The 25,291-nt window shown below is 38.1% G+C and overlaps 1 protein-coding gene across 1 annotated transcript in view; it reads right to left on the bottom strand.

Moving 5' to 3' along the window:
- Positions 1–3,208: 3,208 nt before the first annotated feature.
- il1rapl1b (interleukin 1 receptor accessory protein-like 1b) overlaps positions 3,209–25,291 on the bottom strand; it is a 1,317,350-nt gene continuing 1,295,267 nt past the window's right edge. The window contains exons 10-13 of the mRNA XM_048603178.1: positions 16,628–16,771; positions 14,651–14,821; positions 13,234–13,302; positions 3,209–5,294 (exon numbers count right to left, since the gene is read on the bottom strand). Of these exons, the coding sequence (XP_048459135.1) occupies positions 4,573–5,294; positions 13,234–13,302; positions 14,651–14,821; positions 16,628–16,771 (1,106 nt within the window). The 3' untranslated portion in view covers positions 3,209–4,572. The remainder of the gene's footprint in view (positions 5,295–13,233; positions 13,303–14,650; positions 14,822–16,627; positions 16,772–25,291) is intronic.

The following is a 25,291-nucleotide window of genomic DNA, read 5'->3' as shown; positions in this document are numbered from 1 at the left end:
TAATGATTCATGAAGACATATGTAAACTATAGCTACTGAATGCTTAATAACATAATATTGATGTTACTATTACAAACAATTAAAGATGGTCGAATGGGAAAATGTTAGAGCTAATATTACATTATTTCTACAACAAAAAATGATTAATTTATTAAGGTTCCATGGTTTTATGTGTTTTACTCTACTCCTTTCGAAAATAAACTGTTCTCCAAGTTCAAATCTTCGTCAAGTTGTCACAGAATCATAGAGTGATCCAGCGCAGAAGGAGTTCCTTCGATTTGATTGTTCCTTGGCTGACTCTTTGAAAATGTTACCTAATCAGTCTCACTCTCCTGAATTTTCCCCAAAAGACTTGCAGGTTTTAAAGTAATTATTCAATTCCGTTTTTAGTTATTATTAATTCAGTTTCTCCATCACCCTCTCAGATAACACATTCTCGATTATAACAACTAATTGTATATTTTTTCCCTCCTCTCTGATTCTTTTGCTAATATCCTAAATCTGTCTTCTCTGCCTAACAATACTCCTGCCACTGAAACCATATTCTCTTTATTTACTGTATCAAAATTCTTCAAGACTGTGAATAACTCTATTAAATCTCCTTTTAAACCTCTCTGCTACAGGGAGAAAACCACAGTTTCTTTGCTATAGAAAAGAAATTACTGCAGATGCTGGAAATCTGAGATGAAAATACGAAATTGATAGAAATACTCTTGCTGTTTTTATCAGAGTTCCTGGAGTCTCTCCATATATCTAAAATCTTACATCCTTGCTGGCTTTTCAGTAAATCACCTTTGCTTTAATGTCTTCTCTGAAGTGCAATGCCCAGAACTGATCAGAACAATCTAGCCTGAGGCCGAACCAGTGAGTTATCACGTTTATCACGATTTCCTTGTTTTTTGTTCTCTATGCCAAGTGTAAAAAATGCCCTCTTAACTTACCCTGTCTTGCTCAAAAATTTACATGCTCAGGTTTCTCTGTCACTGCATTACATTAAAACAATACTATTTTGGTTATATTACCTCACCTCCTTATTCCTGCTAAACATACTCTTTAAACTTCACGGTGTTAAATTTCATTTGCCGTGAGTCAACCCATTTCACCAGTTTATGTCCTCTTGATGTCTGTTGTTATCATCACTGTTTATTGCTTTGCAAGTCTACTTCAACTATAAGCACATAAACAATGCTCTATATATCTATACCTCAATTATTAATATAAAAATAATTTAATCCTGACTGCTGGGGTACACTTTGGTATACCTCCCTCCAATCAAAAAAATATAAATGTTCAACTCTAATCTCTGTCTTCTGTTTCTTAGTTAATTTTGATCACTGTAACACTGCCACTTAAATTCCAAGGGCTTCAATTTTGCTAAGTCAGTTATACGGTACTTTATACTTCATCAAAAATCTTTTGAAAGTCTGTATACATGTCAACCCCATGCTCTTCATTACTCCCTCACATAACTCCATAACAGTGATCAAACTCAGTTTATTTTTAACAAGTCCACGTTGTCTTTCATTTACAAACACATACATTTCCAAAAATCGGTATGTTGCAGGATACTGCCTCAAACATTTCCCATCATTAATGTTAGTCTGATTGGCTCATAATTGCTTGCTTCATCCCTCTTCTATATTTGAGTAAGAATGTAGCATTTATAATTTTTCAAGCTCTGCTATCACATCCGTATTTTAGAAGAATTGGAAAATTGTGACCAGAGCCTTCATAATTTCCACTCTTACTTCCCTTAGCAATCCAGTATTAATCCGATCAAGTACAGCTGACTTTTCTAACTTGAGCCATTCTAACATTCTAAGTACTTTGAATTTATCTAATTTTCTCTTATCCAATTCTTCAAATACTATCTTATTTTTACTGTGGTAGCATCCTCTTCTTTCATGTAGACAGATGCAATTGCATATTTAGTGCCTCACTTTGTCTTCGTTAAAGATTTCCTTTTTAAGTCCTTAATCAATTCCATCTTTCTTTTAATTACTGTTTTACTGAGTCCAGTTTTAGAAAAGATATTTGGGTTACCTTTATGTTACCTGTTAATCTATTTTCATCCTCTCTCTGTCTGTCTTAGTTTCTTTTTCAACTCTTCCCTACATTTTTGGATTCAGCTTCCTTCTTTACTAAGCTTTTGTGCCTGATATTTTTCATAAATCTCTTTTTCATTCTTTTAAACAATCTCTATTTCTTTGGGCGTCTGAGGACTTCCAGCTTTGCATGCTGTTCCTGTCACACTGTGGAAATGCATCTAAGTTGTACCTGAACTCTTCGAAGTCCCCCACTTCACCCTGTTCCTCATTACACCTGTAATCCACCTGGGCCAATTCTCTTTTCAACATTCGCTAAGTGAACATTTTCACTCATTCGTTTTTCAGTAGGAAAGCCATTGGTCGAGCACCTGAATGTCCAAAGGTTTGATCCTAGTGAATATCCACACCTATAATCAATCAAATCATAAGTGTGATAAGTTTTGTTATTTGTAGCTTGGCATACTGAAGGTGTGCCAAGCACCTCTGCCACAATCAACTGAAAACATCAGGAACTGTGGAGGAAAGGCTTTCTTTTAATATTCAGAAGGTGTATGAATGTAAAAGCGAACATTAATGAAGAAAATGAATATGAGGGATGTGAATAATGAGAGCAATGCCAAATGTATGGCTTTATTTTTTAAGTGCTTATTGGCAAGTTAGTAATGCTAAACAAATGTGCAATTTTCTGTTTTAAAATCCTAATCTAGAACTTGTGGGACTTCTTGGATTGTACAATATGTTTAGTTGCATCTCCTTCTCCAAATAGGAAGGCTTTTGTTACAAGTATCATGCCTTGCTGGTTGCCCTATGTCTAACGAACACTTGGCAGTAGAAGGATTATTATTAAGAGCTACTGATTGTCTATAATAAGAAAGCATGCTGCTTCTGTGAAAAAATATCTACCATGTGTTTTCAAAGAAAACATGCTGCCAGAAGAGACTGCTATGCTTTTTGGTATTTAGGCTTTGAACGACATAAAAAGGGATGAAATAAAGTGAAGTGGCAATGGCACTTTCTTTTAAGGTTCTGAGAGAGTAATGAATCTGAGAGTAACCTATATAAAACAACCTAAATAATCTGACCCAAAATCAGTGATTTAATGCTCTGGGGAGACGTAGCTGAAGTTACCACTATGGGAATGAATGAAGATGACAACAACATTTGAAAATAATAGTTTTAATTTTAAAATACGGACAAGCAAGCCTGGTGCTTTTTGTCGTCCCTACATAACAAACTATGACATAAAGAGTGTATCAAGGCATTAGAAACCACTATACACTGGCCCACAAGTAAATAACAAAAAAAGCCGACGAATGGAAAAAATACATAAGCGTACAAACGTTATAAAAAGTAAGAAACATGCTGCCCTAATGCCCATGTGATCTGACTTTGAAAACCAATGTTTTCAGTTTCAGTCAAAACACAAAAAAAACTCAAGATATTTTTCTTCTGAAATATCATTTATTGTTTTAGAGGTAGAAATGGCCCTAACCATCTTTAGACAAAGTATTTAAGCAAAAAAAATCTTTTTTTTTTCTAATCATTACTGTGGGAATTGTGCACTGAGTCAACATTAAAAAAAAATCCTTCGTAGAGTGCATTTTCCAGTAAAATGAACCACATCTCTGCACAATTTTCTCATGAATGTGGAAGACTAATTTACCATTGTAAAAGGGCATAATTTACTTAGGACACCTTGATAATAGGTTTTTTCTGTTAATCGTAATTATGAGCTTATTTTTGTAAGCAGATGCCTTGCTTTCAACACCACCCACGATGAATATCTGACAAAAAGGGGAATTTATTATTAATTAGGTAAAGTATAATTATCTTGTGATCATGAATGGTTTGAGCTAGGACTATATCTACTTCACCTCATAAAGTTCTACTTAATAGTTGTCGTCAGCAATAACGATCAGAATGTTCTTTCGATAAATATCTGAACTTGAAGGGGTGCCTCAGACTGACTTGATATGGTATTGACATGGAAACATCACCTACAATATACACTTTAGCTTTCAGTGTCTCTGATATATAATGCCTACGGCTTAATATGTAACGTAACAATGCACACGCCCTCAACAAATCACATTTCAGAAAACTGACCGTGGCTTGAAAGCACTTTCATTTATCCGGAATGAAAAGTTGAAAAAAAGATCCTCACACATTTATCTCACAATCTTGCAAAAGCATCCCAACAAGGTGTCAAAACCAAGCCATTTCCATCTCCATCAATCATGAAAAAGCATGTCTTTTTTTTCTTTCTCTATATGACATGGTTATGCTTGCCAGTTTCTTTAAAAATTCTGAAAACAGTTCTAATAACATAGAACATAGAAAACAATCATAAATGTAGTAGTGACAGGCAAGAATAGAACAGGAAGACTCTGATGTTACAAACAAATCAATTATCTACAAGACCCTGTGTTTTCATATTTCTTTTTGTATAACAGCAGCAGTCAAGGCCATGGTCCCAGGCACCGGACTGTGTAACCTGAAGAGGTTCAAATCACCCCACTAGTTGTTACCAAATGACACTGGACATACTGGTCTCCCTTGGCAGAAGTGGTAGTACTGCACTGTTTGTGTGAACCTCATCTGGAGTTTGCTCCTTGTTTATTTTATTATTGGGCCTCTGCCCATTTATAAGTGTCATGGGGATGTTGCAGTATGTGTGTTGATTACCCAATGAGGTAAAGGGCATGATGCCGCTAGTGGGAGGTACATCATACTCGTAGCTCCGATAATAATGCTTGTGCCGCATCTGAGTGTGGTAGGTGTTGTGAAAGGTAGAGCGTAGGTCCGGATGGGCAGTGGCCAGAGCGGTGGAGGTTGCTGCTGCCATGGAGATGGCAGACACTGTCTGCAGTTCCCCAAATGGGCCCTGTTCGCTAGCATCCAAAACCTGCTCATTAGAGATCGGCTCTATCCTCTTAAAGGGCATCTCATACTGTAAACGTTTCCAAAATTTGGAATCCAGTTTGTTGCATTTAGGTCCTTTCCACTTGATAACCGTAAGAAGCTTGATCATATGTTTGAGGGCCTCAATCTCCTGATAGTTTATAATTCCCCGAAGTTCACTGCATTCAATTAATATCACTTTAATTTCACCCGTGACTAACATGTTGCGCAGTCTGGTTTCCAGTTCAAAGATACTCCAGCCTCGCCTTATGACATAATTCGGGGTCAGAACGATAATTAGTCTCTTGCTTTGATCAATGCATCGTGCCACATCTTCAACATATGCTGAAAATAAAGCAGTACATCTCAATTTACAAGTGATAAGAATCCTTGCTCATATAAATTGGTTTACATTGTAATGACATGCATAACACTAGACCCAATTTGTCACTGAGGATGGCTACCTCCAGACATTGTACAAAAACACCTTGCAAAGAAATGAAGGAAGGTTTCCTCAGCTTGTTACCAGTTGTAAAATTTGAAATGCATATAAACAAGAAGATATAATTACGTTCAAATTTTTGTCCAGAAGAAATATCTTCATCCCCACAAGTTTTAATTCATTTGCATGGAATGAAAATATCTCAAGAAGAGAGAGGAACTTGGGTCAGAACAAATAATACAACACAATGCATCTAATATTTAGTTTAGTGCCAGATTTTTGCTCTTTGCTTTTGCTTTTGTGTGACTCCTTCCTGAGGATGAATCAATATTTAATTGTTTTAAATGTGCTCCCATTTTTGATCTAAAAAACCCAATTACAGTATTTTTCAGGTCAGCAATAAAATAAATACAGGTGTCAATGAATGTCACAGCAATGAACAAATCATCATCTGACAATTTCTCACAATTCAAGAAGGGTTACTTTGAAGTCCATTTTTGACAGAGCAAGACTGTGTAGAATTTAAGTCTCACTGTTGTGTGGAAAACCAGCATAGGCAGAATGAACCCAGCGTACAGGGAAAATAGGCACTACCTTTCGTGGGCAGCATATCTACTTCAGTTTTCCCCCTACCCCCGGGGCTGGAATTCAAAATTTGCCCTCATTTCAATCACCTCTTTTCTGACTAGTAACGTATTTCTGTATTTTCTTCTGTTAAATTTACTTGAGAGAAGAGAAATCACAAGACTACTCAACCCTTTTAAATCCACACTATACAGGATTTCATGATTTTTTCCACCATGGACTTCTGCAAACACATGATCGCCACACTTTTTGTCTCACTACGAGAGGCTCAGGCTATTTTAACTTCAAAAGACAGGCCCACCTCCCAATGGAATCTAGGATTGATGGATCGGGTGGCATGAGGCTGGCTGGTGGGAATAAGGTGAGGCTGCCTGGAAATGCAGATAAGCATCGACTGACATGCTTGCCAGCAAGAGAGCTAGCCATATTCCCGAGCTGGTGATCACAGGAATCTTGGTGCAAGGCAGAAATAAGCATTTCAAGAATGTCTTAGATACTAAAGAAACTCTTAAAAAACAAAATGATTTTGCATTTTCAGGAACTGTTGATTCTCAGCATCAGGGTTCTCTGGTGAGTTTAGCACCAGACCCTGACTCTGTCGCTGCCACTTATAATGCAGTCAGAGTCTGAAGGGCATCATGAAATTTCAAGTGTTCAACTTCAATTCTTCTCTCATTTGTCCGGAGCAAACACTTCACACGCTGCCTGAAATGCAGCTACTAAAATGATGAAGGGTCTGAGTGTGACAAGAGTCTTTTTAAAATTAACTTCTGGAATGTGGGCTTCACCGGCTGGGCCAGCATTTACTATACATCATTACTCTGGTGAGTATTATTCTATCCCGTGTAGTCCTTGGTTCGATGACAGCACCCCTACCTTTGAGTCAGAAGATTTGGAGTTCAAGCCCCACTCCAAAAGCTGAGCACGTAATTCAAGCTGACATTTCAACGGGCACTGAAGGAATATCAGAGATGCCATCTCTCAGGTAAGATGTTATACGACAGACCAATCTGCTGTTTCATGTACTATAAAGGATCTTGTGTACAATCCAGCAACAGTACACAGTAGACTACACTGAGTCACATAAGGAGACATTAGGACAGATGACCAAAAAACTTGGTCAAAATGATGGGTTTCAAAGAGATTTTTTCCAATGCTTTAGTGAACACCCCCTCTCATCTCATTTCCACCACCACAACTTTATTAACTGCTTGGCCTGTTGGAGCATTGAGAGGTTGTGAAAATACTATATAAAAACCCAATTTTCTTTTCTTTAACACTAATATTTTCATTTCCAATGCACACTAGAAACAATACATAAACACTGTCCACAAAAACATTCCAGCACAATGAAGTGATAATGTTTTCTGGTAGGAATTCATAATATCTGAACAATGTAAATTAGAAAAAAGGCTGTACATGAAATATTTTTCAGAATTTTGATTATGTTAAAACAAACATACATGGTGTGTTGTCACTAGATGCCAATAGTTTATGTTGCAATTATTTCGGAGCATTTCAAAGTGAGCCGATCATATTAAATTACAACTAAAACATCAAATTTGTTCGAATTGTCACGATTGATGAAATTAGCTTGAGTGAAATGACTATAAAGGGCTATAAATAGAGAAGCAGCGGCAAGCACTTAAAGAAATATTTCATAATTCTCAACAAAGATATGCTCTATTGAGAAACAATGACCCTTTGAGAAGGATGCACCACTTCTGGCTAACGAAGGAAGTTAAAGATGGTATCAAATTGGAAATAATGATCTGCAATGTTGCAAAGATTAAGGTTGCAAAGGTTAAGGAAGTTTTTGGGAAGAAGCAAAGGATGACTCAGAAACAAGAGAGAGAAATGAGAGAAAACTAGCAAGAGAAAGAAAAACAATAAAAGCTGTTGCACGTATGTAAAAGGAAGCATGTCAGTGCAACTAAAGTGAGCATTGGTGCCTTAGAGTGTGAGACTGAAAAAAATGGAAATAAAAAGAAAAGGCGAACAAAAATTTTGTATCAATTTTCACAGGAGAAGATGTAAAAATTATCTGCAAAACAGTTGAACAGCAGTTGGCAAAAGAGAGAGGAACTTACAGTCATGGTTGTTTAATGAAAAGAAGTTTTGAATAAACTAAAGGCTGACACGTTGACTAAATCTCATGGTGTGCTTCCTAAGGCCTTAAAAGTAGTTGCAGAGATACTGGTTGTAACTTTCCAAAATGTCCTTGTTTCTAAAAAAAAGTCCCAATGAACTCACAAATCACAAATATAACACTACTATTCAAGACAGGGTGCAAGGGGGAGCTAGAAATTAGACAACTATAACTCACTAAATTTGACATTTGACACTGGGAAAATGTTACAATCACTTAGTTAGAAAATAGTATCAGGATGTCAGAAAATTATAAAGGGATGTATAACGTAGAAAATCAAGTAGAGTCACACATTCCTATGAAAGAGAAATTATGCTTGAGAGATTTCTTGGCATTCTTTAAGATCACAAGAAGACAGTGTGGATGAAAGTGAATCAGAGTAAATATGGCATATTTGGATTTCCAAAAAAAAATTCAATTATCTGCCACAAAAAAAAAGGTTATGCAACAAGATAAGATCTCATGATGTTAGGCATGATACAAGAAGTGCAGAGGCTTAGATAGCTAACAGGAAACAAATAGTAAGGATATATGGGTCATTGACAGACTGGCAAACTAATAACGAGTAGAGTGCAGCAGGGATCAGTGCTGGAGCCTCAAATATTAGAAATAAAGTAATGATTTGGATGAAGGGCCCATACTATTGTAGCTAAATTTGCTAATGATATGAAGATTGGTAAGAAGCAATTTTTAAGTAGGGTACAAAAATTCATTGAAGAGATATGCATCGGTTAAATGCATGGGCAAATGTTTGGCAGATGGAACAAAATGTGGGAAAACCTGAGGTCCACATTGGTGAGAAGAAAAGAAGATCAGAATATTATTTAAATGCAGAATTGTGAAGTGCAAAGGGGCCTGGACGTCGTTGTAAATACAGTTATTAAGGCAGCAACTAGATCCCTGGCGTTGATTGCAAGGATGATTCTGAATAAAAGTAAGGAAGCTTTGCTATGACATTAAAAAATATTGATGAGACCACACCTGGATTATTGTGTACAGTTTAGACTCCTTACTTAAAGTACGATGTGCAAGCATTGCTAGCATTCACTCTCTGAAGACACTGGCAACTCAGATTACAATCTGCTGATCCAAGAGGTACAACCAAAACCTGGGCTGACTGAGGAGCAGTAATTTGCTGACTCTTTAACTTCCAGAATACTAAGTCCGTATTACCAATGGACTGTTCAGTAATGGAATCTTCATTCAGCTCAATACAGACTTATACTTGTCCTTCGCTAGGCGTGTCAAAGGTTCAACTTGTAGATTCCTGGTAAAGCTCAGGAATGCATTCAGACATATCCTTAGCGCTATCCTCTCCTCTATCCCTCTTCTATCCGCCTCCCACTCTCTCCCTATTTATTTCAAAACCCCCTTCCCCTCCCCCTTCTGATGAAGGGTCTAGGCCCGAAACGTCAGCCTCTCTGCTCCTATGATGCTGCTTGTCCTGCTGTGTTCGTCCAGCCCTGCACCTTGTTGTCTCTGCCATATAATGTATTGGGAGTAAGTAGAATAACTGTCCAAATAACTGGCTTCCAAATTCTTGGATGTTTATTAATCAGTTGAAAACTAAATGGCCCTGTGTGAATATTGGAAATGTACAAGAAAAATAGCAGTGAAAAGACACACTACAAATAGAAACAACAGACAAAGGAAAACTCCAAAAAGGATATAGAGGTGTTGTGGCTGGAGTGTCACCAACCTAGCGAATGCTTGTGCGTGGCCATAAGATACAGTATAAGACCATATGAAAATAGAAATGAGATCAGATTTGTTATGTCCAAAGAAGCAAGGGCTTAGACTTCCACATTGCATTCTGAGATTTCCAGAATTTCAGAAGCATAAATAAATACTGGAATCAAAAGAAGAAATACGTTAGACAGCAATTCTATTTAAGTCATAGGAATTTTATTTTTGCTCTTTCATCTGTTACTGTATTTCTTATAGATATTTTTCATCAACCTGTTTACAGATGTTATTACACACCTCTGGAGCAAGTGGGACTTGAATGTGAGCTGCCTGGTTCACAGCTGGGGGACCTAACACTGCACCTCAAGAGCCCCCCAGCTGTATCTCTTATATCCTGTGCTATTGTTCCTAAAATCATCCAAGGTTCTTCCAACTCAATTCTGTGCTACTCAATCCAATGTTTGTGTTCTTGCTATTTTGGGCATGTCCATCTATGCAAATCTTTGTGATTTTCTCTTTCCCTTTTCTGCATCATCTTTACTAGACCTCATGGTTCAAACCTATGTCATCTCTACTAATCCTCATGTTTCTCTATGTTTGAGGCTTCTATCCTCTGTTAATCCTCATGCATTTCTGTTCTTCAGTCCCAAACCATTTACGCTAATTGCTATGTTTCTCTGTTGTTCTGCCTGTGCTATATTTAATACTTGTACTCTTTTCTGTTCTTCATCACTGTGCTATCTGTGTTAATTCTCATACTTTCTAGTTCTTCAGATTGCGATCTCTGTGCAAAACATTGTTACAGCATTGTGCCTCATTCACACTGCTCAGCTAAACCTTCCTGTTCCGACTAATCATATTTTCTATGCCTCAGTACTGTAGATCGTGGCTGTTTGCAATTCTGCTCAATAAAATCCTGGTATATTGTTTTCCCCCACCTGCTGAAAACTATGCTTGACCTACCGTAAGTTTTCAGTGCTGAACTAGGTCTTTCTGAAATTTCCATTCACCAGAAACCTACTATCTCTGCTCATTAGACCAAAGGGCAGCTTCAGAGACCCCCAATATCTCACAGCCCTTTGAAATGTATATTTGGTCTCCAAATTGTTTATTCCTTATGGCAATTCAGCTACTCAATCAGGACAAATTTCAACTTCAGCTCAGCTTGAAAGTATCCAAACCTAAATTTCTTGTCCAGCATTCTTGTTGTTGCAAGCAAAACCTCAGAATCCAACACTATTCCTTTTGTTCCTGACAACAACTTGTAGGGTGATATTCCTATGAAACCTTAAGAAGAAGATTCAATGACGCTCAAACTCCTGGAAGAAAATCTCACTAGAGGAAAGCACCAATCTTTCAAAGGTGCACGATGCTAAGGAATACATTTTCAACCAGTGCTGGTGTTGCAAGTCCAACACCCTGATTTCCAATGCAATTGTAAAATCAGGAGGTTTCTGTAATTAATTGATTCGCTACAACAGTTTTAAAATTAGGTGGGAATTAGCCCCCACCTCAACAAAACTAGATTTCCAGAACTGCACTGCTCTCTAGTGAGCGCTTGTTCTGGATGTAAAACCTTCTCAAATTTTTACTCATCCTTATAAGATGTTAAATTGTAATACAGCAATAGGATAAGTAATGTTGAGTTTATAAAATGCTACTTCACAATTGCAAACTGTCTAGACAAGGAAAAACAACAGAGAACTATTGGCTCCCTAAATACCCAGGTATTTCAAAAAAAGTTTCAAACGTATAGGGTGAGATTTTATATGAATGTGGTGAGCAATAGTTGGAGATGCAGAAACATTGTGGAAGAAATTCAATGAGACCTATCTTGATGTCAGATGCATCTCATTGTATCTTTTTGTTTGAGATCCAGGCATTGAGTCGAGGTTACCTACTTGAGTAGCAAGTTACCTATTAAGGGGATTTATACCTTGTTAATGAACTTATTAACTACACATCTCACATCATTAATATGTAGTTTCCTTTGTACCACTCACTGTGAGCAAATGAGAAGCTGAGAATTCTTGACATGGAAGTCACAGTGAGTTCAATTCGCTCCTGGCTGCAAAGAGACTCCGTGTTGTTCACCACACAACAGCATCGTAGAGCATGGTCCATGGGCACTAGTTGCACGCACTGCTCATTCGCGGACATTGGCACCTGCTGTCTGCCAACTCCTCAGGAGTTGCACTTCTTTCGCCCCTACCTGCAGGATGCTTCCGAATTACAGACTTGCACTGCAGGGCACACTGGCAACTAGCATTGACAGGCTACTGCAGTGACACATTGCAGGAACAAGCACCCAGCTGACGGGCTGGGCCAGACCACATCAGAGGGCTGCTTGCTTGCTCTCCTTCCACTCGCTGACAAAGTGCCTATCTGTATGCTCGCAGCATCCATATTTTGCTTTGCCTTGCCTTGCCAGGCCAGTTTGTGGATCAGCAACTCAGCCAGAATCTAATGGCTATCAGCATTGCCATACTGATGTGTTCTTTTATGCAAACACACAGAGAGGCTGCTGGTTATGCTTGACAGTAGGAAACTGGGCTGGAGTGGAACACTTTGCTGTGTGGTATTGCGACATCAATCTATGGCAAATGCACTGCATGTTTATTCAATTAAATAGCCATATCAGAAGGTAAGCGGGTCCTAGTCACGAGCACAGTCCATCTGCAAACCAAACTTTGTACTTGGTGCATTCAGCAATATGGACAGTGATAATAAGTGAGGCTGCTTTAAGGTGATGCAGAGAATTGTTGCTGCAGTTCCAGATGATATAGGGCATTTATTTGGGGTAATGTTCATCACAATGACATTGAAGAAGTTCAACACTGATTTACAGATACATGGGTAAAGATTCAGTGAAAGAGAGAGTGAGGGAAGTGCAGAAATGAGAGGTGCTGCAGAGATAACTGTAAGCAGCCTTGGTGAGAGAGTGCGTGGGTTGAAGCTCAGGTCAGACTTACCTGCAATATACCTTATGGGTATGATAGAAAATAGCATTGCGCAAGTACATAATTATGTTTTATCTTCAAACCGAGAAGTGAATCGGAAGCCTAACTGCCTTGAATTTAGCCATGTCCTGACTTTTAAGCAATTTATATAAGAACAATTTGAGAAATAATTAATGATTTTTTTTATCTCAATCAACTAATGTAACAAATACATAATGGCTGGTGCAGTCTGACTATTTCATGACTGTGGTCCATCTATTGTCAGTCTGATCAACATGTCAAAATATAACCTTGCCAAGACATTCTTGGGATTATTTGAAAGTTCACAGTAGCCCATTTATTTCTCTAATTTATAGCAGAGTTAAACAAACAGGAATTAAAAATATGTCATACAGTTAATTACAAATCTGATTCTGACAGATTTGAAAGTTTGATTTTAGTTATGGTTAACTTTGTACTTACTGTTCTCCCATCCGATTATAGTGGGGCACGAAGAGTGTTGCGTAGCACGGGATTGCGATTCAGCCCATACTATAAGTGGAGGGGAGAATGGTAGTATAAATGTTAGAACATATGTCATCTGTCAACAAATACTGTGAAATAATAAATTTATGAACACACATTAAATAGAAATATCCTACAGCATCTTATAGATTAGTGCATTTTTTTGGCGTTTTGGAAGTGTACCTACAAGAACAATATTACAGAGGTCTATATATAAAGCTCTCAAGCAAAAATGCAATGTTTGAAACATTGTAAGCAATATCACATGGTCCATAACAGAATGACCTCAGTAGTTAAAGACATGAAGATGTATTTGAATATTGTATTTCCAAAATAGTCCATTGGTCCAATTTTCATGTGTCTGTCGAAGCAAAGTACATACAGAGTTTATTGCTGATAGAATTCACGGACTGGGACAAGCCATAGCTGTTTTTTCTGAAATTCTGGCTATGAACGGTGTTTATGAGTTATGTATTTGAAAGCATGTGACCTGGAGAGTAGCTTTAGCTTTAGCCCTTTAGCTGTTAAAATTTCCAGAATGTTGCTTTTGAAAGATTGAACTATAGTCAGTTGCAACCAGGCAGAATGAGATGGATTTAGTACAGAGTTCAGTACCAATGTGTAAATTAAGTGTGTTGGCTCACAGCACATAGGAGATAGTAGTAAGTACTTTTGGAGTTTAAATTTTGCATATAGACATATAAATATGAGAAACCCTTTCACCATCATTCCACAAAATGTCAGTTTAACTCAAAAGTGACATGAAATTACTCCTGGATTTTCATAAGTCTTTTGATTTTTATACAAGCAGTGTCACTTCAGTAACTCACTGAGTTAAATGTGTATTGTACTTTGAAGTACTTGTATGTACATCACACTTTCCACAACCACAGGGTGTGTCAAAGCACTTTATAGCCAGTTTTTGAAGTGTAGTCACTGTTGCGAAGCCAAAAGCACAGTAGTCAGTTTGTACACAACAAAGATCCATAAACAGCAATGTGAATAACGAGCCAATCGTTTGCTTCCAATTTTTGGTTCAAGGAAAACTATCGGCTGGGACACAGGCAGAGCTCCGCTATTCTTCCATGTGAAATTTCAACCCAGTTCAGAGGGCAGACAATGTCTCAGTTTAGCAACCTATCTACAAGAATGCCCCACTGAGAGTGCAGCTTTCCATTACAACTGAGCTTGCCAGCTTATATTCCTACTCAAGTCTCTGTTACTGAGGCCACAACCGACTGAGTTAATACTTCACACAGTTGCCATGCTTGGTCACCAGAAGTAACATGTGGTTGTTTGCACATTCTATTTAATTCAAACAAGAAAAACTGGATAAAAAAGGGTCAAAGAAAAAAGTAGGAAAATATTTACTTACTTCCAGTTGGAATCAAGTCCCTGTCAGGGATGAACAATTTGTACCCATAATGTTTCTCTAGCACATCTGGTAAAATCTCCAGTGCAAAACGTTCTTCCTCTGTGGTTTCTTGGTTCCACTGATCAGGGTCGACTTTGGTGTATGACAGGTATGCATCGTAATCTTTGTTCTCTGAAAAATAATTTACCTACTTTTTAACCTGAGTGAACTCTAATATTTTCCATTGCCATTATGCTGTTCTCACTTCATGAACAAAAAATGCCATTCAAAAGAATCAATTGATCAGTCAATCCAATAACCTCAAAATAATTGTTCTAATACAGAAATGACAAACAGCATTTTTTGTGAAAGATATAGTGAAAATATCAATGCTCTGAGTTAGAAATGTTAACATGTTTGAAACAGAAAATACACATCATCAGTCATTTCACAAAAAGAAATTCGTACGATTTCTTTAATTATTCAACATGTTCCCCCCAATGTTTTAGACTTTGACCTCAAGGATACACAGTTACTTTTATGGAGTCCACCATAGGATAGGTTATAGATTTTTTCAAATCAACCTGTTCAGAGATGTTCTTGAATGCTGGCCTCCTGCTCGGAGTTTAGAGACACTACAACTGTGCCATAAGAGCCCACATAGGTATATGATACATTTGTGCAAACTGGATGATAATGAATCAAATCAATGGAAATAAAAATTAGGTGACATATAAAATAAGCTATCAACTTGCTATCACCCACATGACATTTTGTACAAAGAGAAATTGAACCCCTAATACATCTGTGATCCAAAAACAAGTTTAATAAACTCCCAAATGATCAACTAACTGAAAAACTGAAGCAATGCAATATCTTGTTGATGCCACCCATTCTACATTTAAACGTCAATTCAAACTGAAATAGCTAAAATGCAATATTTTTAAAGCTGGCTTCCACTAAACTTTGCCCAGACTGAATTAAAATATGTCAAATGGCATATAGTTCTGATTGGTCGTTGAAGTAGAAGGTACAACTGTTATTAAATTAATTATTTTCAGATAAATATATATAACCTCAAATACCTAGACTGTGTCATATTGCTCTATTGAGATAAGTCAAAATAACTTGATCAATTTATTTTAACGGATCTGCCTAATGAAGAACGTATTGACATTTGCAAACAAATGAATTCATCTAATGTACAGCAACTAATCAGCAGAGACAACTGCTGCTCATACATTTATTGCAGTGATTCACAATTGGTTCATTGCATGCTGTGTCTCAACATGAACTAATATTCTAATTTCTCCTCCAAAAGCCAGCTGCACTTCAGGTTTTAAGCAGGACTATATACTGACATCTTAACTACATCTGAGCTTCAATTAATTATTTGGTAACATTTTATGCATCGGTTCAAATACATCAAGTCAAAATTATCTCTATATTAGGAAAAGAATGACTTTTGTACCATTTAGTTTATTATCTTCCTCCTTGGTGCTGTTCAACATTACAACTTATGGATTTTAGTAACTAGTGTTAGGGGCAAAGGAAATATAATATTTGCTGATGATAATCGCTTATAATGTTTAATGATTTGTTATGCCCGGTAGTATTTTTACAAAATGAAGAAAAAAACTAAAATAAAGGGGTAATCATCCATTTTGCTGTTAACATGACTATTTTAACCTAAACCTCCTTGGGGACAATTTCACACATACACAGGAAGTGTATGTAAAGTTGGTAAGATCTTCATTGTATTTACCCAAATCTCCCATCCAAGTCCCCAACACTTATAGGTTCTGGTATCTTCATATTTTAAATAAGAAATTATTAATACATTTATACTTGTTATGCAGCTATTGCAACACAACATAAAAACAGACAGAATTTGTTTTTCATAAAAAAGGACCATTAATTCCATTGCATTTTGCCAAGTCATGCTATCATAAGAATCCAGACAATTTAGTGATATGACTCTCATGAATCAGTCCTTACCTCCATCTAGTTCATCTGCTCCAAAATGATTGCGATAAAATAGCATAATATCTATCTTATAGCATTTGTACAGAGTCACCAGACAGACCAGCAGCAGAAGGATAGCCCCCAATCCACCCGCAAGTTCCACGGTGTACATCAGTTCTGGGATGAAAGAAAACAAGGTCAGCTGGGTGATATACACAAAATTGGCATTATCTGCAAATAAATTATGTATTGGATATGCATTTCTTCTCACATGTAGTTATCAATTATATTCTTCTGTTTTAAGAATTAAGTGAAATTTGGAATATTCCCATGGAGAATTAATTCAACCAATTTTTGCCTTTAGTTTTGCATTAACTTCTCAAAGGTACACTCCTCTTTGAGAATATTGGACACAGCAAAGCTATATGACACAATTAACAGTTCTGCACATTTGTGCTCTTAGAAATTATGCCAAACACTCAATTCCTTTGAATCTGATTTCTTGGGCATCACCATCCGTTTTCTAACCCCAATATTTGCAGCCATTCCCTAAGTTGCCTGGGCTGAGTGCTCTGCAATTCCTTTTGCGAGTTTCTACCTCTCTTCCTATTGCAAGATCTTCCTTATTTATAAAAGGGACTGGTAGATGTTCCTCCCAGCCAGTGTAACTTTTTGATCAATTTTGCGAATTGGAAAGATTCTCTCCACACTCACCCCTCCCTGAATTGGCCTTGGCTTTTTACAAAACAAAACATTTTTTTACCCTCTCCTGGAAAATTGTATAGGTGGAGTGGGGGGAGAGTGGGGTGGTAGTGGTTACAGCTGCATGTGCTATTTTGGATGAGGAGAAATGTAGACAATACAGATGCCTGCAGCAAATGGACTGGAGGGAACTTGCGGTCCATGAAGGAGAGCAGTACTTTCTAGTAATAACCCTCAAGAGTAAAGCAATGCAGAATTGACGCTGCAGATTGTGCAGCTGCTAAAAACCTGCTTTCAGAAGCATATTCTAAAACATGTTACATAGGTAACGAAATGGGAAAATATCTGTATGAAATAATGCTCTAGCCAGACTAAAGGGATAACTTTTCTGTGGCAAAAAGTAGGCTGCCATTGAGTTCCTAACACAGAAGCATGAGTGTTGGATGTTATCTATTTCAGGCACACTATTAGCAATAGTTGCATGAACAACTATACTAACTTAATTACAATAAATTTCAGTTGATTTGTCTGGCTGCACCGTGGATATAATTAGTTACAATTTTAGAGATGGGTTGAATATATCTTTATGATGTTATACGTAAACTTTCTGGTACGTAAATTGCTGCGTGAAACTGATTTTATGGAATGTTAACTAATTTCAATTATTTTCTCGTTCTCCCAGTACCCTGTACTATCAGGAGTTACAGGTTAGATGAACATCTTGCTCTTTGGCCTCCAGCAAAACTTAACAGAGATGAGGTTTAGCAATTCCCATTTACCTGAAGTATAAAAACTTAAAAATGGCAGAGTTATAACAGTTTTCTCAACTTCACAATGTATGAAAGCACTTCAGCTTTAATGAAGTACTTTTAAAGTGTAGTCACAGTTTCAATGCCAAAAAGGCAACTCCTAATTTGTACACAGTAGTCTTAAAAAAACCCAATATTTTTAATGTTGGTTAAAGAATAAATTTTGGTCAGCACATTGTGGAGAACTCCCTGCTATTCTACAAAAAGTGCTATGAAATTGTTTATACTCACCTGAAAGAGCAGGTTGGTCTGGATTTAATGAGTTTTCTGATCAATAGCACCACTAATAGCTCAGCACACATTCAGCATTGAACTGGAATGTCAGTTAAGATTTCTATTTCCAAATCTCTACAATATCTCTTGAACCCACAACATTCTGACTTAGAGGCAAGTGTATTACCCTAACAAGCTACAGCTGACATAGTTTATATTGCTTTCCCTTGTTCCTTTGTGTCCTTCTGAGCGTGAGGAACTTTTCAGGTTTTTGTACTGCATACTTTCATACTTTCAAGTATACTTTCAAATATTCAGTTTAATGTTGCTATAGTATGGTTTGAACTGTTTTCTCTGTTTCCATTTTAATAAAACAAATCAAACAATGCCTAAACAAGAATGCATTGTGGATCTGTTTACGCCGACTTATGAAGAAAGTGTAACAGGGTAGTTCTTCCTTCAATCATTCCTCCAGCCTGTTGAGAAATACCAATCGTCCAGATGCTGACTTTAGCAGCGAGGAGAAACTCAGTGAGAAGAATTGTTGACATGCATTTACACTCTCCGACTATATTACATAGCACAGAACATTTTATGTTAATCTAACATCACTGTCTTGGCTGCAAAATGCCATCAGCTGGTTTAGTCTGGTTTCACACACAGATAGATTGACATTCAAATGAACTCATTCCAATACAAGCCTAACATCTTTGCAGAATGTCTCACTTAAACTCTAGCTGAACCTAATACACTTTCATTCTCAATTAAACCACTTTCAAAAGCCAATTTGAATGCACCATTAAGCATGTACTACTCTGTACTGAATCTCCAGGATCACTAACTATCAGATTTTACACATTTATAACTCTAAACTAAAGCACAGTAAATAGTGAAACAAATTAAAGTATTTGTAAACAAAACATTAAAATTCAGTCTTTATAACTTGCATTAGGAAACAGCAAAATTAGTACAGTATAGGATATAATATATTATTGTATTATTGAACAGATTTTATAATTTTAGTAGAACTATTATATACAAATGTATCATATTTGTTATTCCAACAATTTACTCAATTGTTAATGAATAACATATTTGCACTTCTCTGCCAACATACAATTATTTAAATCTTTAACCCCCTGAAAATTTAAACAATGCACTTTCAGTCATGTTATTTGTAGTTGAAATATACTCTGACTATGGGGGTGGTTAGGTCAGTTTGGCTCGAAGGTTGGTTTGCAATGCAGAGTGATGCCAACAACATGGGATCAATTCCCATACTATCTGAGGTTACCATAAAGGTGGCACCTTCTCAACCTCTCCCCTTGCCTGAGGTGTGGTGACTGTCAGGTTAATCTCACTACCAGTTGTGTCCCTCTAGTGAGAGAACAGCCCTGTGGGACTATGGTTAAATTTATGTTTTTACTGCCTGATTATCCAGCAGAATGCTAGCTCCGAAGCAATCAATCCCAGAAACTATGTTTGTTAACCACTATGTGGAATTTCCAGTGTCTTTATGACATAGGCAACAGTGGGAAAGTTGGGAGAATACAGCAAGAATGAGAAATTGACATGCTCAGCAGCAAGAAAAAAAAACAAAAGAATGGTAGATTCTTGAAATCAGAAACGAAAACAGAAATTGCTGGATTAAAACTCAGCAGGTCTGACAGCAACTGTGGAGAGAAATCAGAGTTAATGTTTTGGGTCCAGAGACCCTTCTTCTGAACTGATGCATTAAACATCTAATATTTACCTAATCTCACCTCATTTATCTACAGATTGCTATTTGCCCAGGTACTGGTGAGAGACTAGACGGTGCCAATGTCTGTCTTAGAAGTCAGAGTTTACTGCGTGGCTGTAGCGCACTGGCCAGAAGTTCCCAACATCTCACTACACACTCCATGGTCAGTGACTGCCTGCACCCTTTATCCATGGAAGTGCACATTGGCAGAGCACCAGTTACATCAAATCATTATGGTACATTTCAGACTAACTTATAAACAGTTCAACATTTGAGACTGTACTGTGGGATTTATCAACACCTTACATTGCAATGCTCGTGCCAGGCTAGTTTGCATGTGGTGTCATGTATCTACGTTATGTATTGGGATAAGATACATCTCTGGGCTCTTAGCTCACTTTGCCAGGGCTCAGTCACTTTGCACTGAGCTGGACGCTCACAGCATTTCTCTGTTGCCTGACCTTTTATTGCATTGCTACTTCAATCAGAACTAACAGGTTCACAGTACTTGCATCCTGTCTTGCCTTTTGGACTGAAAGCCAGGCAGCTTGTCATGTTTCCCAGCACTGATCCGTCTAGCGGGTAAACATGTTGGTGTATGGCACCATGCAAAGTCAATGTCACACCTACAGCATGTACCTGCCGCTTGAGTGGCAAACGCACTGCACGTGCTTCCACCAAAAGGCCACACCCGAGAATATAATGGGAGCAGTCTGGAAGTCTGAAACAAACACAGAGAATGCTGGAAAAACTCAGCAGGGCTGGCAGCATCTGTGGAGAGGGAAACAAAGATAACATTTCGAGTCCGGAAGATTCTTCTTCGGAGTGACACTGTATCCTGCATCTGTTCTGTTAACAAGACAGCATTCGACAGGCACATTGATGTAAATATGGGTATTCAACGGCATTTTTCCATATTTCAATGGGATCCTTTTTAGCGTCAAATAGAGATTTCAGAATATTATCTTCTGTGAGCTCAATCAATTCCATCTGTAAGTCATCACATGCTTTGGAGACATCAACCAGGTGTGGTTGAAAAGCTAGTTTCAGTGTGAGATAACATAGTGTGGAGCTGGGAGGAACACAGCAGGCCAGGCAGCATCAGAGGAGCAGGAAAGTTGACGTTTCGGGTTAGGACCCTTCTTCAGAAAAAGATTTTTTCTGAAGAAGGGTCCCAACCCGAAACATCTGCTTTCCTGCTCCTCTGATGCTGCCTGGCCTGCCGTGTTCCTCCAGCTCCACACTGTGTTATCTCTGACTCCAGTATCGGCAGTTCTTACTATCTCCTGGTTTCAGTGTGAGATCATGTTTCTCAAAATCTGCAAACTTTCATTGTATTCTTCAATCAAGGAGTCTAGAACAGCTGTATATTCTTTCACAAACAAAAACAAAGTTGCTGGAAAAGCTCAGCAGGTCTGGCAACATCTGTGAAGGAGAAAACAGAGTTAATGGGTCCGGTGACCCTTCCTCAGAACGTGTATTCTTTCATGTTGCATTTTCTAAATGATTTGCTTGTATCCTGTTCATTAATTACCTTTACCAGTTCAGGAGAGTGATCAGCTGAAAGTTCTGTTCGGGTAAGGAGAGTTTTGAAAAAGGTCAGCTTTTTCTGAAATGTCTGGATTTTTAGCCACACGTCACATATAGATTTGGTTTTACCTTGCAAAAAAAATCAGATAATTTTGCTTTGACATTATATCACACAAAAATGCTGCATTTATGCAGAAATACTCTTTTGACAATTCACATGGTTCATTCAGTTCCTCAAAAAATCTTTGTGATTTCTTTTCACCAAGATAAAAGTTTTACAAATATTTGTTCTTGTGACAACCAGAACACTTTAGAATGATATGGCAGATCCACACTGAATATTTCCTCATCAAGCTGAAGCATGTTGTGAAATTGGTGATGCCGTGATGTATTTGCTCAAATGTAGTTTACAATACCTATAACTTTATTTAATGTGTCACTTAAAACAATAGATTTGGCCCAGAGATTCTGTTGATGCAAAAGACAATGGAAGGAAATCAAAGCATCTGGATTTGGTAATTCTTTTTGTAGTAACGCAATAAATCCTTCGTGTTTTCTTCTCATAGAAGATGCACCGTCTGTGCATACACTTACTAAATGACATAAATTCAGTTTAGATTCACGGCATTTTTCTTTGAAGATAGTGAAGATGTCAATTCCATGTGTCCTCAATGTAAGGGTACCCAAAGCCAGTAACTCCTCATGGCAATGAAAATCCACAGTTATAACATGATTAAAAAAAAAAATCTGTGCTGAGTCAGTAATGTCAGTGGATTTATCCAAGGTAATTGAATAATAAATGTCTTCGCTTTGGCATATTGTGTGAAGTTGTTCTGTTACACTGAGGGCTAATTCATGTTGCTAATCAGTCACAGTCCTTCTTGAAAGAGGTACGTTTGTACTTATTAACCTTACCTGAACTTAAGCATCCTACAACATAACAACACATTCTTTTATGATTTCCACATCGCTAAATGGCTTACCACTTCTTCCAAATTACTTTACAAGTTACTTCAGCAATGCCAGTCCCTTGTCCTGACATTGTTTTACATACTTGCTGCTGCTGCTTTTCATCTTTCATTTTCTTAAGTGCAGACTTTTGGGGTTCTCCTTCCAGTTTAGCATATTTGTGGTCCTTATGCGTTGTATTACACGGATATGCATTGTATTTCGTCACTGTTGCAATTACGGCGTCACAGAGCAAACACATCATTTTGTCTTTCACAGCAACTACAATCCTACAATTACTATTCTTCATTGAACACTCTGTTCTCTTCCTTTAAGGTTCTTTTCTTAGTTTTTGACATGACTGGGTTACCAGTAAAAATTTTAAAAATGGTACACAGATTTGAAAAGGCAGATTTAGTATTTGCGGACAAATAGGCAGAAGGTTGCAACTAGGACCCCAAAAGGTCACAGATTCCCCACCCCTGTCCTGGATATTCTCCACACAGGAACCATCCACAATGTATCCAGCCACTCTAGATGTTATTGTAATTGTGGCCATGGTTCAATAAAGGTCAACAGGAATTGAGCTGGCACAAGGCTATCAGTGAGTCCAGGACCAGCAGCTGCTGACCAGCCTCCACATGAAGAAGTGATTGCAGCAGGTTCCTCAGGCTGCCAAAGGAATTCCGCATAGGAACAGCTTCCAGACCTCACTGCCAATTCAGTGCTGGCTCAAACTGAAGATGTTCCTGGATTCTCTAACACAACTGTGTCATCATTTACTGGAATGGGCCTTGTGCTCTTAAGGGGTGGGTGGCTACTGTATCCCCACAGCCAAGGTGATAGCAGCATTTAGTTTTTATGCGACTGGTTGCTCTCAAAGATGCAGCCCACAATCCTCAGCCCACAAATGTTTCAAGGTGGGTACCCATGCAATTTGTGCAAGATTACACCACTTCATCTTGTTTCGTGATGATCAGGTTTCTGCTGGAGCCAGGGCTGTCACATCAAAGAAGACTGCACCAGATAACACGGAATGCCGATAATCCTTGAGAACTCTCATGCACCTGCTTCATTCCAAGGGCCATATACCCAAAAAAAAGGATTGACTGCTGGGAGACAAGGGCAACCATATACCTGATGAGTACTGTAGAAATAGCACAGCCCAATCTTCCACTAGGACTATGATGGAGCAGATGATAGACCTCCTGAAGGTAAGGTTACGATGCTTGGATTGGTTCGGTCTTTCAAAGATGGTGAGGGCACAGTGATGCCTGTGTTTTAGCTGAGTAGTGATTTATTCTGGGAACTGCACTTGGTAAGATGGGGCTGGGATCGGACATTACGGATGCCGTAAGGATACAGAAGGTAATTAAAAAGACGAGTCTGTAAAATATGGCAAGAAAATTCACTAGTCCCTCCAACTTGGACATAGCCAAACAAAACCTAAGATTCAGCCATTAGTCTTTCATATCTTGCAAGCAGCATAACAACTTTATTACTGAGAGGGAAGATAATATAAAGTAACATAGAACATAGAACAGTACAGCTCTTCGGCCCACGATGTTGTGCCGAACTTTTACCCTAAACCTAAGGTCTATCTAACCTCCACCCCTACCTTATACTGTCATCCATATGCCTATCTAATAGCCACTTAAATGTCCCTAATAAGGCCAACTCTGCTACCCTCTCCGGCAATGCATTTCACGCCCCTACCACTCTCGGAGTAAAGAACCTACCTCTGACTGCTCCCCTATATCTACCTCCACTCACTTTAAAATTGTGCCCCCTCATAATAGCTACCTCCACCCTAGGAAAAAGTCTCTGGCTGTCCACTCTATCTATACCTCTGATCATTTTGTACATCTCTATCAAGTCTTTTACAACTCTTTTAATGTATTGTATTCAGGCAATGTGCTGAGGGTTCCATTTCTTCAGCATCACAAAGCAGAGACATGCCCGTCAGCTCTAATATGACAGTTCTGTTTACATCGAGCTTGCTGTGAGCTCTCTCATACAAGGAGGAGGCAATGCCTGCTTGCAAATGAATTTTTTCAACAACTAATAACATTCATTTGGTAGTGCACACTGAAAACACAATTTTGCTACCAGAAATGGAAAAAGCAGCTCAATTACAAAACAGCTGCAGGAGTGATCCTTTAACATATCCCTTGCAGCTAATGAATCATCCAGCTGGCATAAATATTGGGAAACATAATCATGTTCAGATCTGATGTACTTAACTTTTGAAGTGAAATGGGTCAGTAGAGAAAAATCCAATCAGCTCCTGGACAAATTGGTAAACATTACAGGGCAAACTCTTTTCCTCTTTTCTTCAACTGTGCCAGGTTTTGGTTTACCCACTGTTTTTATCTGTGAGCAGATGTTTGGGTGGAGGGGAGATTGCTATCAGAGCAAAGGCAAGTTGCAGGAGAAGATTTCAGAAAGAAAGCCACCTCATGGAATAAAGCACTATTACAGGGAAACCCCAAAGTTCTGTAAGCACATTAATAGTGAAAAGATAGTAAAAGAAAAAGTAGAGATAGTAGGAACTGCAGATGCTGGAGAATCCGAGACAACAAGGTGCAGGGCTGGATGAACACAGCAGGCCAAGCAGCATCATAGGAGCAGAGAGGCTGACGTTTCGGGCCTAGACCCTTCATCAGAAAAGGGGGAGGGGAAGGGGGTTTTGAAATAAATAGGGAGAGAGTGGGAGGCGGATAGAAGAGGGATAGAGGAGAGGATAGGTGGAGA

The sequence above is a fragment of the Rhincodon typus genome, chromosome 11, assembly GCF_021869965.1.
Source record: "Rhincodon typus isolate 14 chromosome 11, sRhiTyp1.1, whole genome shotgun sequence".
NCBI classification, from domain to species: domain Eukaryota; kingdom Metazoa; phylum Chordata; class Chondrichthyes; order Orectolobiformes; family Rhincodontidae; genus Rhincodon; species Rhincodon typus.
This window is presented reverse-complemented; position numbering and strand designations above follow the sequence as displayed.